This window comes from Trichechus manatus, unplaced genomic scaffold, assembly GCF_000243295.1.
Source record: "Trichechus manatus latirostris isolate Lorelei unplaced genomic scaffold, TriManLat1.0 scaffold00058, whole genome shotgun sequence".
Classification (NCBI taxonomy): Eukaryota; Metazoa; Chordata; class Mammalia; order Sirenia; family Trichechidae; genus Trichechus; species Trichechus manatus.
In genome coordinates this window covers 7,198,956-7,213,095 of record NW_004443994.1, presented here as the reverse complement: position 1 = coordinate 7,213,095, position 14,140 = coordinate 7,198,956, and the positions used below count along the sequence as shown (strand labels likewise).

Below are 14,140 nucleotides of genomic sequence, written 5' to 3'. Positions count from 1 at the left end.
CTAATAAAATATATTTTTTGTGATGTTATGTTATATGGGTAACTTATAAAACTATATAAAGGTTTTGATGTTTAAGCAATTAGATAATGAGTAAAAACAAACTGAAGAATATTATTCTTTCCAGAAGAGTGACCAGATGTATGATTTCGGCACCTTTGGCCTACCCAGCATTCCGTTATAGTGCATACAGATTTGCAACTAAGCATTTGTAACTAGAAACTAAGAGTTTTATGTATATAAATTATAAAAGGTAATGTGTTTGAGTTTTGTTGTTTTATTTTGTTTTCCAGGGCATCTATTTTTCTATATAGAGCATAATTCATGTTACTAGAATGGATGTAGAGAACATGGTTGTAAGCATTTATAAAAGAAATTTTAAAATTCAGAAAGCAAGAGATGATACCCTCAAATATTAAAGATAACAAGTCTCCCTTGGGAAAAGAAGATAATCTTTTTCACAACTGTATTTTGTGAACTTAAATGGAGAACAAAAGTAATGAGTTACTACTGCTACTCCAAAAGATCTGTTAAGGGGAATAATTTCTATTGGCAAACATAATTCCAAAAATACACCCAAGATTTTAACTTATTCATCAAAATTGCTGTTGATCGTGTAAAACTGTACTTTAAGTAACAAATTATGTATTTTTAATTAACAGGATTATGGCTTCATTAAATTTGTTGAGGTATTTGATTATCAAAGATAATGAAAATGACAATCAAGTAAGTGAATTATTTGAAAAAGAAACTGTGAGTATATTCAAAATGCATAAGGAATGTTTCAGATTTTCTTGCTCAATACCTACTTAGGCCAGTATTTCATATTTTACCCTGCTACAAAGGCTGGGGAAAGTGCCACCAATTGTTCTAAAATCTGAAGCCCTTACCACCACCTCCAGCTTCCTTTTCTGTCTTGGTTATAAGTACTGCTATAATACCACAGGTGGATGGCTTTAACAAAGAAAAATTTATTTTCTCACAGTCTAGTAGGCTAGAAGTCTGAAATCAGGGCATCAGCTCCAGCAGAAGACTTTCTTTCTCTGTCTGCTCTGGAGGAAGGTCCTTGTCATCAGTCTTCCCCTGGTCTAGGAGCTTCTCAGGCTCAGGGACCCCAGGTCCAAAGGACACGCCCTGCTCCCAGTGCTGCTTTCTTGGTGATATGAGGTCCCTGTCTCTGCTTGCTTTTCCCTTTTTTGTCTCAAAAGAGATTGGCTTAAGATACAGTCTAATCTTGTAGATTGAGTCCTGCCTCATTAACTAATCTCACCTCATCAACATCATAGAGATAGGATGCGTAACACATAGGAAAATCACATCAGATGACAGAATGGTGGACAGTCACACAATACTGGGTATCATGGTCTAGCCAAATTGATACACATATTTTTGGGGGGGGGCACAATTCAATCCATGACAGCTATCTAGTGGTGCTATAACAGAAATACCACAGGTGGATGGCTTTAACAAACAAATTTATTTTCTGACCGTTTAGGAGTCTAGAAGTCCGAATTCAGAGCACTGGCTTTCTCTTTCTGTCGGCCCTGAAGGAAGGTCTGTGTCAGTCAGAACAGCCTCTTCTTAGCCGTGTCCTCAGGAAGGCCTCTCTCTGACGCTTTGTCCCTCAGCCTAACCTCTGCCCTGCTCAGGGAAGTCTTACAAAGCTCTCTAGCTCTGCCAGTAAGTGCCCAGAGGCACCCTATTCTGCCAGGAAGCCTCCTGTCTGAAGGTACTCAGGTCTCTCTTGCTCTGTGGATCGGCTCCCATGTCATTCCATGCCGGTCTCCTGGTTCTGCCTCTGCCACCACTTCTTGCCATCTTGCGCCATCTCTGGCGTTACAGTTCTTTCTCTGTGTCTCCTGGTTCTAGGAGGTTCTCAGCACAGGGACCCCAGAGGACTCACTGTATCTCATCTCTTCTTGGTAGTTTTCATGTCCCTATCTCTGCTTGCTTCTCTTTCTTTTTATCTCTTGTAAGATAAAAGGTGTGATTCAAGTAAGGGCATGACTTGAATAAAGGTGGTAAGGGTGGTGACTGGGCTAAGGGTGGTGACTTGAGTCACACTTCTAGTAAGGTGGTTACTCAAGATACATCCCACCCTAATCCTGCCTCATTAACATAATGGACGACTCACTCTCAAATGGGACCATAACCACAGGCATAGAGGTTAGGATTTACAACACATCACAGAACGGAAGACAACCACACAATACTGGGAATTGTGGCCTAGTCAAGTTGACACATATTTTGGGGTGACATGGTGCAGTCTATAACATTCCACACTTTGGCCCAAAAAATTCATGTCCTTGCCACATGTAAAACATATTCAGCCCTTTCGTATCATCCCAAAAGTCTTAAATTGACTCCAAGTCCAAAATCTCATCTGCAAAATTCCTCTTCATCTGTGAACCTGTGAAATATAGAATACAAGTTATCTGCTTCTAAAGTACAATGGTAGAACAGGCACAAGGTAGACATTTGCATTACAAATGGAAAGAAGGGATAACAGGCACCTGGGTGGAGATCCCTCGGCCCTGGACTTCAGTTCTGCCTTCCAGGCCCACTGGGATGGCAGCTCTGTTCCCTTGGCTTTGGGCAACCCCATTCTCCTGGTCTGTATGAGTGGCAACCTCAGCCCTGGCAGGCCCTGTTCTTCCGCCCCCTGGGCATGGCAGCCCTGCCCCCTGTGCTTTGGACGGCGGCTCCATACCCCCAGCAATGGCAGCCCCACACTCTGGAATCGTGTTGGTGAAGATCCAACTCTTTGAAATCTAGGAGGCTGTGGCCCCAGCTTTGAAACCCAGCGGGCCATGGTTCCACCCTTTGAAATCAAGGTAGCCTGCTTCCCGTGCTCCTTCCAGCAATTCTGCTGATCTCTGGATAGCTCCAGGGATGGTCCTTGTGATGGTTAAAATTGTGTGTCAACTTGGCTGGGCCATGATTCTCAGTGGTTTGGCAGTTGTGATGTACTTTTGCAGCTATCTAATGATGTAATCAACTCCATAATGAGATCTGATAAAATGTGATCATATGCATGATGAGATCTGCTATGAGCGGCCAGTCAGTTGAAAGGGAGTTTCCTTGGGGGTGTGGCCTGCATCCAGCATATGTGGACTTCTCTGGCAAAGCTCATGGGCTTTTGCTCACTCTGGATCCTGCATCTGGCTCTTGTTCATCTGACCTTCAGTTCTTGGGACTTGAGCTAGCAGTTTACCTGCTGATCTTGGGATTCATCACCCTCTGCAGCCTGTGAGCCAGCAGCCTGCCAGCTTACTTGTTGACCTTGGGTTCATCAGCCCCTGCAGCTGTGTGTCGGGAGAAGCCTCCAGCCTGACCCATGGACTTGGGACTTTACAACTTCTACAACCGCGTGAGCCATTTCCTTAATATAAATATGTATATACATATATATGTACACATACACATACATATACATGCTTCAGTGGTTTTGCTTCTCTAGAGAACCCAACCTAAGACAGCCTTTTTTTTTTCCTTGGAGGACAGTAGATGTGGCTCTTCCGGCTTGTTTCCTGCCTGTAGAATCCAAAGAGGCAGACAGCTTTCTTTTCTTTCGTTCTTTTCTCTGTTCCCTTCAGTCTGAGCTGATGGGTTTCCTGCTGTGGTAGTTGGTTCCCTCCATCAGTCATAGGCTTAATCTCTTTAACAAAAGACTGTAGCTATGTCCTTTGTGAACATTCTAAGACACGTGTCCTTATTTTGTACAACGGAATTTTCCCAGTCTTTAAGTTCTGTTTTCATTTTGCACAGTTAATTTTTAAGTCCATCTCTTTCGCATTTTACTATAAGCAGCAAGGAGAAACCACATGGCCCCTTTAAGATCTTGCTTAGAAATCTCCTCAGCCAAATATCCAAGTTCATCACTTACAAGTTCTACCTGCCACCAAACATTTGAACATAATTCAGACAAGTTCCCTGCCACTGCATAAAAAGCATCACTCTTCCTCCATTGTCTACTCACATGTTCATCATTTGCTTTTAAAGCCTCACCAGAAACACATTTAACGTCCGTAATTCTACCAGCAGTCTCTTCAGGGCAGTCTAGGCTTTTACTGTTAGGCACCTTAAGACTCTTCCTGCTTCTACCCATTACCCAATTCCAAAACCACTTTCCATGTTTTAGGTATCTGTTAGAGCAGCACCCCACTCCTGGTACCAGATTCTGTCTTAGTTACCTAGTGCTGCTATAACAGAAATACCGCAAGTGGATGGCTTTAACAAATCTATTTTCTCACTATTTAGGAGGCTGAAGGTCCCAAATTCAGAGCGCTGGCTTGCAAGGAAGGCTTTCTGTCTCTGTTGGCTCTGGAGGAAGGTCCGTGTCAGTCAGGACAGCCTCTTCTCAGCCATGTCCGCAGGCGGGCCTCTCTCCAGTTCTTGGCCTCTAAGCCCTTTGGCCCAGCTCTTTATCTCGCCCATAAGTGCCCAGGGGCACCCCACTTTGCCAGAAAGCCTCCTGCCCGAAGGCACTTAGCTCTCTCTCACATCATGGGTCCGCTCTTGTGCCATCTTGTGCCAGTCTCCTAGTTCCACTGCCTCTGTTTCTCTGCTGCCACTTCTCGCTATCTTGTGCCATCTCTGGGGTTATAGCTCTCTCTCTCCTGGTTCTAGGAGCTTCTCAGTGCAGGGACCCCAGGTCCAAAGGATGCGCTCTGCTGAGGGTATTGAGATCCCTCTCTCTGCTTATTTCTCTCCTTTTAGCTCTTGTAAGATAAAAGAGGTGACTTGAGTAAGGGTGCTAAGGGTGGTGACTAGGGTAAAGGTAATGACTTGAGTCACACCCTCTAGTAATCCTGCATTGTTAACATAATGGACACTCGCTCCCAAATGGGACCATAACCAAAGGCATGGAGGCTAGGATTTACAGTACATCACAAAATGGAGAATAATTACGTCAGATCAGAAAATGGAGGACAACCATATACTACTGGGAATCATAGCCTAGCCAAGTTGACGCATATTTTGGGGGGACACCACTCAATCCATAACACTTTCCTTTCCTCTTGTAGCTCTGCTGTCTTGCTGTGAGCATTACTTCGCCCTGTTGGAGCAGATAAGTTGTAGATCCCAAGTTAACCGACTTTTTGGAGCTCAAAGTATATTTGGGTGTCTTGTTCAGTTGACTCTACCTATAGCTCATAATTTAAGTCTGAGACCTCCATATAATATAAAAGCATCTGATATTTTCATATCGTTTCATCAGACGTGACAAAGCGTTTCAGCACTAAAACTGAATTTGTTAACAGCACCTTTAGGATAACGTGTAGGAAGTTGAGTTTTTTAAATAGCACGTCATTAGAGGTACTCAGTAAGTAGAAAACCATTTGAGGGAGATTTGTCATACAGTAAAATTATATTTGCTTTTTATCTTCTCTATTTCTGCCTACCCTATTCTAATAGCTGCGTTCCCTATGTGTGTCACCTTTATTAACTGAGTCACAATGTGTTGTTAATCAGTTTAAGAAAGTAATAAAAGGAATGAAAGTAAATAATTTTTACGTAAAGATTGAGCTTTTTTTGCTTTTAAGTGAAAAGTTTATGGGACAAATAGCAGTTTCCTTCTCTCTTGATAGATGTAGTAGAGTCAGTGATTTGACCTCCTGTTCATCCCTCTTGAGCCAAAAATTGTATTTGCTAGTATTGACTGGTGCTTACTCTGTGCCAGGTACTATTTTCCCCCTACATTTTATTGTAAAAATTTTCTATCGTACATCAAAGTTGAAAGAATTTTACAGTGACTGTTTACCCACTACCTAAATTCTGCCATTAACATTTTACTGTATTTGCTTTACCACATATCCATCTCTCCACCCTCTATCCATCCATCTTTTTTTTTTAAAATGCATTTCAAAGTAAACTGCAGGTATCAGTATACCAGTTGCTGTGGAGTCACCTCTGACTCTTGGCTACCCCATGTGTGTCAAAGTAGAACTGTGCTCCACAGGGTTTTATTTTTTTAAAATAATTTTTGTTGTTGAAAATACACACAGCAAAACATACACAGATTTAACAGTTTTTATATACAGAATTCACTGACATTGATTACATTCTTCAAGTTGTGCAACCATTCTCACTTTCCTTTTCCAAATTGTTCCTACCCCTAAGCTTCCTAACCTTTTGAGTTGCTGTTGTTAGTTTGATCCCATATAGATCGTTCTTTGAAAGAGCACAGTACTCAAGGCAGACATTCTTTACTAGTTAAGCTAAACTATTTGGTTTAAAGAAGACTTCAGGAGATATTTTTGGTTTAAGGTTTAAAGATTCTCTCAGGGCAGTAGTATCAGGAGTTCATCTAACCTCATTGGCTCCAGAAAGTCTAGATTCCATGAGAATTTGAAATTCTTTTCTGCCATTTCCTCCCTTTTAGTGAGGATTCTTCTGTAGAATCTTTGATCAAAACGTTCAGTAATGGTGGACAGGCACCATCCAGTTATTCTGGTCTTATAGTAAAGGAGGCAGTTGTTCATGGAGGCAGTTAGCCATGCATTCCATTTCCTTCTCCTATTGCTGACTCTCCTTCTTCCTCTGTTGCTCGAGGCAAATAGAGGCAAATAGAGACCAACTGTTGTACCTTAGATGGCTGCTTGCAAGCTTTTAAGACCCCAGGCACTACACAGTGAACTAAGAGGTAGAACAGAAACACTAAAAATGATATTAGGCCAGTTAACTGGGATGTTTCATGAAACCATGATCCTAAACCTCCCAACCAAGAAACCAAATTCCATGAGGTGTTCGGTTATACATAAGTAGCCTCAGCTCCTGCTTTTTATTTATTTATTTTTTTTTGTAAAACTATATATCCCACAGCATTTGCCAATTTAACTTTTATAGGTATACAACTTATTGACATCAGTTACATTAATCATCTATGCAACCATTACCCTCAGTTTGAATTTTCCATCACCATACACAGAAACTCAGTGCTCCATAAAAACCCCACTCCATAGGGTTTTCAATGGCTGATTTTTGAAAGTAGATCACTAAGCCTTTCTTCCAAGGTGCTTCTGGGTGAACTCAAACTGCCAAACTTTTGGTTAGCGGCTAAGCACATTAACCATTTACACCACCCAGGGAATCCGCAGATATTAGTATACTTTCTCCTTAAAATTTGATTAAGTAGAGTTAAATATTTGTTTATAGTTTTTTTTTAAGTTAAAATATACACATAATGAATGTACAGATTTTAAGGGTATATTCACTTAAGTTTTAACAAATGCATTGTATAGTCTCTGCTATAATACCCACAGATACTGTCTCAGTTTTACTTGGCTTGAACATTTTATGTTTATAGGCCTGCTTTCTTATTTAACAGTTTTCTTTAACATTAAAGTTGCAAGAATTTTACAGTGATCACCCATTTACTCACCGCCTAGATTCTACTATTAATATTTAACTGTTTACTTTATCGTGTATCCATTTCTCCACCTTCAACATATGTTTAATAAATATATTTAATAAAACTTTATTAGCAATCAGATATTCCAAACCTGGTGACTCTGAGGCAGCTGAGAGCCTCTCCATCACAGAAGCATTTTTCACCAGTGCAGTTGGTCATGTGTATAAATGAAAGACAGATCTGTCCACTGGTTAATCAAAGAATAATGGCTCTTGAGATTTTAGAAATTTTTGCTATCCGTTGGGGAAATGATACCCTGGTGATGCTGAAATGTGGGGACTTTTATTCAAAAGGCTCCTACTGGTACCTATTTTTGGCCAATTAAGTATGATGAGAGGGTCACTAGTCAGATGAAAAGCTGAAAAGCAGTCAGAGAGGTGTACAAGAAAATTAAGAACAGAATCATTCAAATACAGAGAAAACAAAGTGATTTATAATTTAATCATACTCCATTTCTTTTCTTGCTATTTTGAGTTAGTGTGAATTGACTTCTTTTTCTGTTGTTCGTCTGCTCACCCTACTATTTCATGTGTCTTTATCTCCTTGTCTAAGTCAGGGCTTTAAACCATTTCTTCCCAGTTAAGTCATGGCTGAGGAAGTGAAACCAGAACAAGCACAAATTAATAAAAATTGGGTTAACTGGAACGGGAAGAATTACAGGTTGAAGCCTAGAAACCTAATCTCCCTCTTAGAAAACAAGAACAGTTTACGCGTTGCATAGCAACCACATCTCTGGCCCCTAGAATTTTGAGCAGAGTTGGAAACAGCGCCACAGCACCGCCCTGCTAAAAAATGGCAGCCAACTGTGCTGCTCTGAATGTATCACTCTCCTCAGTTCTGCAATAATCCAGTGTCACGCATCAGGCTTTTGAAAGGGCTCACTACCCTTCTTCCGAGTCTGCCATTCCAGGGCTTTGAACCTGTAATTTTTCTCGTTCTGGTTACCATTCCAGAACACCTAAATTATAACAATTTAGGTCTGTTACGATTTTGCATCATTAGCCAGTTGACTAAACCAGTTCAGACTGGTTCGAAGCCCTAGCCTAAGTTATAAACTGTACCTTCTCCCACACTTCAGTTGCACATAATGTTTCTTGACTTTTATAGTATAAACTGTGCCCCATCTATACTGGTAAAACCAACTTAGTTTTTATGCCTAATGTTCTCTACTATTTCATAGGTCTCTTTAAATAATTTCATAGATCTCTTTAAATAATTATTAGTTGTTTTTAATTGCATTATTTCTTCTAATACCCCATAATCATTTTATCCCTTACCTTCTGTTCTGTCCACTTATACCTTTTCCCATCCACCTTCCTACCCATTCTTTTTCTATTTAATTTGTGATTGAAATATGTAGACTAAAAGCAAGGTCAAAGGAAGTAATGTGAAATCGCAATGATCACAAGTATTAGGAATTTTAAAAAATGAATTGTGAAAATATATTTATATACATCTTTTCATTTAGGAAAAATATATAATCCATGTATATACACACACATACACATACATAAACCATATTTTGGATTTTCATTTTAAATAGTTTAAATAGTTTCTCCAAGATTAAAACATACTCTTTGTGTGATATTTGCAGAGCCAAATGACTTCAGGGCCTCTGAATATAAAAGGGAAATTGGCTCACATGGGGCTGAAAAAATGATTCTTCTAGCATATATGGATATGATGCATCAAACAAAGGGCTACATACTGTGTGATTTCATTTATATGACATTCTAGAAAAGGCAAAAATTATATAAACAAAAATTAGATGGTTGCCTAGGAGTGGGTGAAGGGGATTGACTGCGAACGGAGGGACACAAGGGAACTTTCTGAGATCATGGAAATATTCTGTATCTTGATAATGGTGGTAGTTACACAACTATATATCTTTGTTGCAACTCAGAACACTACACCTAAAAAGGTTGTATTTTATTGTATGTAAATAATACCTCAACAAATCTGACTTAAAAAAGAAAGAATCAGGCTCAGTATTGCACTGAACTGGTCAGACAAGCACTCCCATTCATCATGTAAAAATCCTTCTTAACGTTTATTTTTGTAAAAAAAATTTTTTTGTTTATGTATATTTAAATGTTTTATATATATAAACCAGTAAAACCAAAACTCATTGCTGTCAAGTCGATTCAGACTCAGAGATCCTACAGGACAGAGTAAAACTACCCCGTAGTGTTTACAAGGCTGTAATCTTTACAGACGCAGAGTGCCACATCTTTCTCCCACAGAGTGGTTGGTGGGTTCGAACCGCCAACCTTTCAGTTAGCAGCCGAGCACTTAACCATTGTGCACCGGGGCTCCTATAGCTGTATATAGAAAGGGTTTTTATACGTGTGATGTTTTATATAGAAAGGGTTTTTTTGGCAAAACTTTTGTTTCAAGTATATATACATGTGTTGGGTTGTGATGTAAAATATTTTCTTACTGTAAGTCATAGTAAAATACTTTGAAAAGATGCCACCCTAGAAAAACCTTTCACCCTATGTGAGTAGGAAAACATACAGCAATTTAGTGCATCATTGTTTGAAATACTAAAAAAATACTAACAGAATAAATTGTGTAGTATATACCAATTCTGAGGGCTGTGGTGGAAATGGTTTGCACTTGTCTCCTAACCAAAAGGTGGGCAGTTTGAACTGACCTGGTGGTACTGCATAAGAAAAGCCTGGCAGTCTGCTTCTGTAAAGATTTTAGCCAAGAAAACACTATAGAGAAAGCAGTTCTACTCTGTAAAACACATGGGGTCGCCATAAGTCAGAATCAACTCTGGCAACCAGGTTTATATACCAATTCAAATGAAAGAATTAGAGCTATAACAACGTAAATAACTCAAAATCTGAAGCAGAACGTGTGCAGTATAATACCATTTATATTTTTTAAAACATGCAAAATTGCAATAAATTATTTAAGTGATACATACATTAGAAGTGCAGAACAGTCAAGTTTTAGATTAATGGCTACCTCTTGAATAAAGGGGACTTCAACCATATCTAACATCTTACTTATTTTTTTTTTAAGCAATTATAAAATATATAGATTTGAAAAAGCTAGCTGTAGGTTTAAAGGGTATTTTCTCTATACTCTTTTTATGTTTGGATATTTTGATAGTAGTAATAATAATCTGTAGAGAGTTATCAGTAACCTAACTGTGGTCTTGAAAGCCATCAGTGAGACTGGGCAGTAGCAGTGGATTCTGCCTTATAAGCTTAGAGGTAATGACAAGGTAGAAGGGAGGAAAAGGAACAGAGAACAATGGAGAGGCTGGAGGGAGGGTGGTGAAAATAGGAGAAATAACATGTCCCCATCCTGTGTGACCATGGTGGTTGAAGAAATTTCTGCTGGACTGCTGCGTAACTCACATTTTCCACAAGAGGACAAGAAAATTTTGTATTAATAGAAGTTTAAGGAGGCGGAGCCAAGATGGCGGAGTAGTGAGATGTTTCCGGTGGACCCTCTTACAACAAAGACCTGAAAAAACAAGTGAATCTATTATATATGACAATCTAGGAGCCCTGAACATCTAAGGCAAAGTTGAGGAACCAGACTGAGTGGTAGGGGGAGGGAGAGATGGTTCAGAAGCACTGAGGAGTTGCCAGACCTGACCCGGCAAGAGCCTGAGCCCTTCAGGCCTGATTAGCTCATCAGTGAGCGGTGAGGCAGGCAAGCAGCGCTGCTTGGAAGGTGCGTTTTGCGCACTGGGAGAGACCCAGCGCCAGAGAGTATACTCAGCCACCCAGAACCAGTGAGAATCGGCTCACGATCGGCGAAAGATAAATACTTGCATATGGCCCACCACGTGGATCAAAAACACTCCCCTTAGGGAAGAACCTCTCTCCCATTTAGCTCCCCACTCCCTGCTCCGCACTGGATCCTGGACTGGCTTCAGCAATTGCCGAGTCCCCTGGGCCAAAGTAGGATCCGTTACATGGCTTGAGCCATTCTCCTGGCCTTGGAGAGTGAACAAATTAACAAATGGGAAAAAATAAACTGCCAGGTCCCCTAAGCCAGGAACCCAGAGTAGGCACAGTTCCTTTGCCTAGGCACAGGCATAAAGGATCCACAGACTTTGAGTGCCTTTCCCCCTGCAGAGACTTGTGTGGGCCCACTTCAGCAGCATAGGCACTCATTACTCCAGTATAACAGGGTATATACCTGAAGTCTAACTTGAACTGTTTCAGCAGTGAAGTGGCAGGTTCGCGACATTTGACACTGCTCTGCCCATTAAGCAGGGTCTTCACCTACCCACATCAGGGGCCTGAGGACTGGTGGTTCCACCCATGCCACCTAGCCACCTGCCATAGAGGCCTGTGAATAAGAGGTCCCCCCAGTCCTTACAGCCAACAGCATTGGGTGCTCATAGTCCTGCTACAAAACCCACCCATGTGCTCTAGGGAACAGGGACACGCCTTCCTCCTGGACAATCGGGGGCTACCATCAGCCCCCTGCCTTTCTCAGAGTGTGCTCCCCCTGCTGCACCCAGATGCCTGTGCCTACACCAATAACCCGTGCCTGTCTAGGACTGTAGGTGAGAGCCTACACCACACACTTGGTGGCTATCTACCTGGGCACCTGAGCTGAATCCATGCAGGAGGAGTGGGCAGACTCCTGAGCTGTCATACCTAGTAACAGATCTAACCACCTGGTGACAGGACATTACAGCTTCAGAGGTGCCAATAATCAAACTAGCTCATACGAACAGCCTATTTGGGCATAACGAAACAAAACAAGAAGCTAGGACACAGTAAGCAAACAAAATAAATATAATAACTTACTGATGGCTCGGAGACAATAGTCAATATCAAATCACATAAAGAGGCAATCCATGATGGCTTCAGTAAGATTCCAAAATAAAGAATCTATAAATTTTCCAGAGGAGGAAAATTTCTTGGAATTACTGGAGGCAGAATACAAAAAATACACAGAACTCTTCAAGAAATTAGGAAGGAAATTAAGCAAAATACAGAACACGCAATAGAGGAAATTTAAAAGACTAGAGAAGAGCATAATGACAAATTTAACAGGCTGCAAAAATCCAGAAGATTAACAATAAAATTTCAGAATTAGACAACTCAATAGAAAGTCATGGAAGCAGAATTGAGGCAATGGAAGTCAGAATTAGTGAGACTGAAGATAAAACACTTGACACCAACTTATTAAAAGGATTTTAAAAAATGAAGAAACCCTAAGAATTATGTGGGAATCTATAAAGAGGAATAACCCACGAGTGATTGGAGTACCAGAACAGGGGGAGATAACAGAAAATAGAATTGTTGAAGATTTGCTGACAAAACTTCTCTGATAACATGAAAGATGACAAGATATCTATCCAAGATGCTCATCAACCCCAGCGTAAGTAGATCCTAAAAGAAAGTCACCAAGACATAATCAAATTTGCCAAAACCAAAGATAAAGACAGAATTTTAACAGTGACTAGGGATAAACGAAAAGTCACCTACAAAGGAGAATCAATAAGAATAAGCTTGGACTACTCAGCAGAAACCATGTAGGCAGGAAGGCAATGGGATGACATATATAAAGCCTTGAAGGAAAAAAAACTGCCAGCTAAGAATTACATATCCAGCAAACCTGTCTCTCAAATATGATGGTGAAATTAGGTCAGTTCCAGATAAAAAGAAGTTCAGGGAATTTGCAAAAACCAAACCAAAATTACCAGAAATACTAGATAGAGTCCTCCGGTTAGAAAATCAGTAACATCAGATAACAACCCAAGACTAGAACACAGGACAGAGCAACCAGATAGCAACCCAGACAGGGCAGTTACAAAAATAAGTCAAAGCTAAAACACTGAAAATAGGGAAACAGATGTCAAAATTAAAAAGAAGACGACATTAAAACAAAAAAGAGGGACTTCAAAAATGTAGACATAGATTTTTCATATGGAGAGGAAGTCAAGGTGATATAAAGTAATAAAAGACAGGTATAAACTTAGAAAAACGGGTAAATATTAAGGTAACCACAAAGGAAACTAACAATCCTACAAGTCAAAATAAAAAACTAGAAAAATATAAAGATTCAGCAAACACAAAATCAACAACAATGAAAAAGATGAAAAGAAAATACACACAGAAAAACAACTCAGCACAGAAAATTAAGTGGAACAAAGAAACTGCGAACACCACAAAAAAAGACATCAAAATGACAGCACTAACTTATACCTATCAATAATGACACTGAATGTAAATGGACTAAATGCACCAATAAAGAGACAGAGAGTGGCAGATTGGATAAGAAAAAAATCTGTCTATATGTTGCCTGCAGGAGACACACCTTAAAGACACAAACTAAAACTCAAAGGATGGAAAAAAAAAATATCAAGCAAACAACACTCAAAAAAGAGGAGTGGCAGTAGTAATCTGTGACAAAATCCACCACAAAGGATAAGGAAGGGCACTATATAATGATTAAAGGGTCAGTACACCAGGAGGACATAACTATAATAAATATTTACGCACCCAACGGCAGGGCTCCAAAATACATAAAACAAACTCCAGCAGCAGTGAAAAGCGAGATAGACAGCTCCACAATAGTAGTGGGAGACTTCAACACACCATTTGCGGTGAAGGACAACATCCAGAAAGAAGCTCAACAAAGACATGGAAGAGCTAAATGCTACAGTCAACCAACTTGATCTCATAAACACGAACATTCCAGCCAACAGCAGCCAAGTGTACTTTCTTTTCCAATGCACATGGA

At 40.1% G+C, this 14,140-nt stretch overlaps 1 protein-coding gene across 6 annotated transcripts in view; it reads left to right on the top strand.

The window, feature by feature from the left end:
• The window catches only part of GLMN (glomulin, FKBP associated protein), a 45,045-nt gene that overhangs the window by 23,506 nt on the left and 7,399 nt on the right, over positions 1-14,140 (top strand). For 3 of the 6 annotated variants that reach the window (XM_004378737.2, XM_023733427.1, XM_023733428.1), the window contains exon 16: positions 660-723. In XM_004378737.2, the coding sequence (XP_004378794.1) occupies positions 660-723 (64 nt within the window). Of the gene's footprint in view, positions 1-124; positions 602-659; positions 724-14,140 lie in introns of those variants that run through there. The other 3 variants (XM_023733430.1, XM_023733431.1, XM_023733429.1) reach the window with 3 other exon arrangements.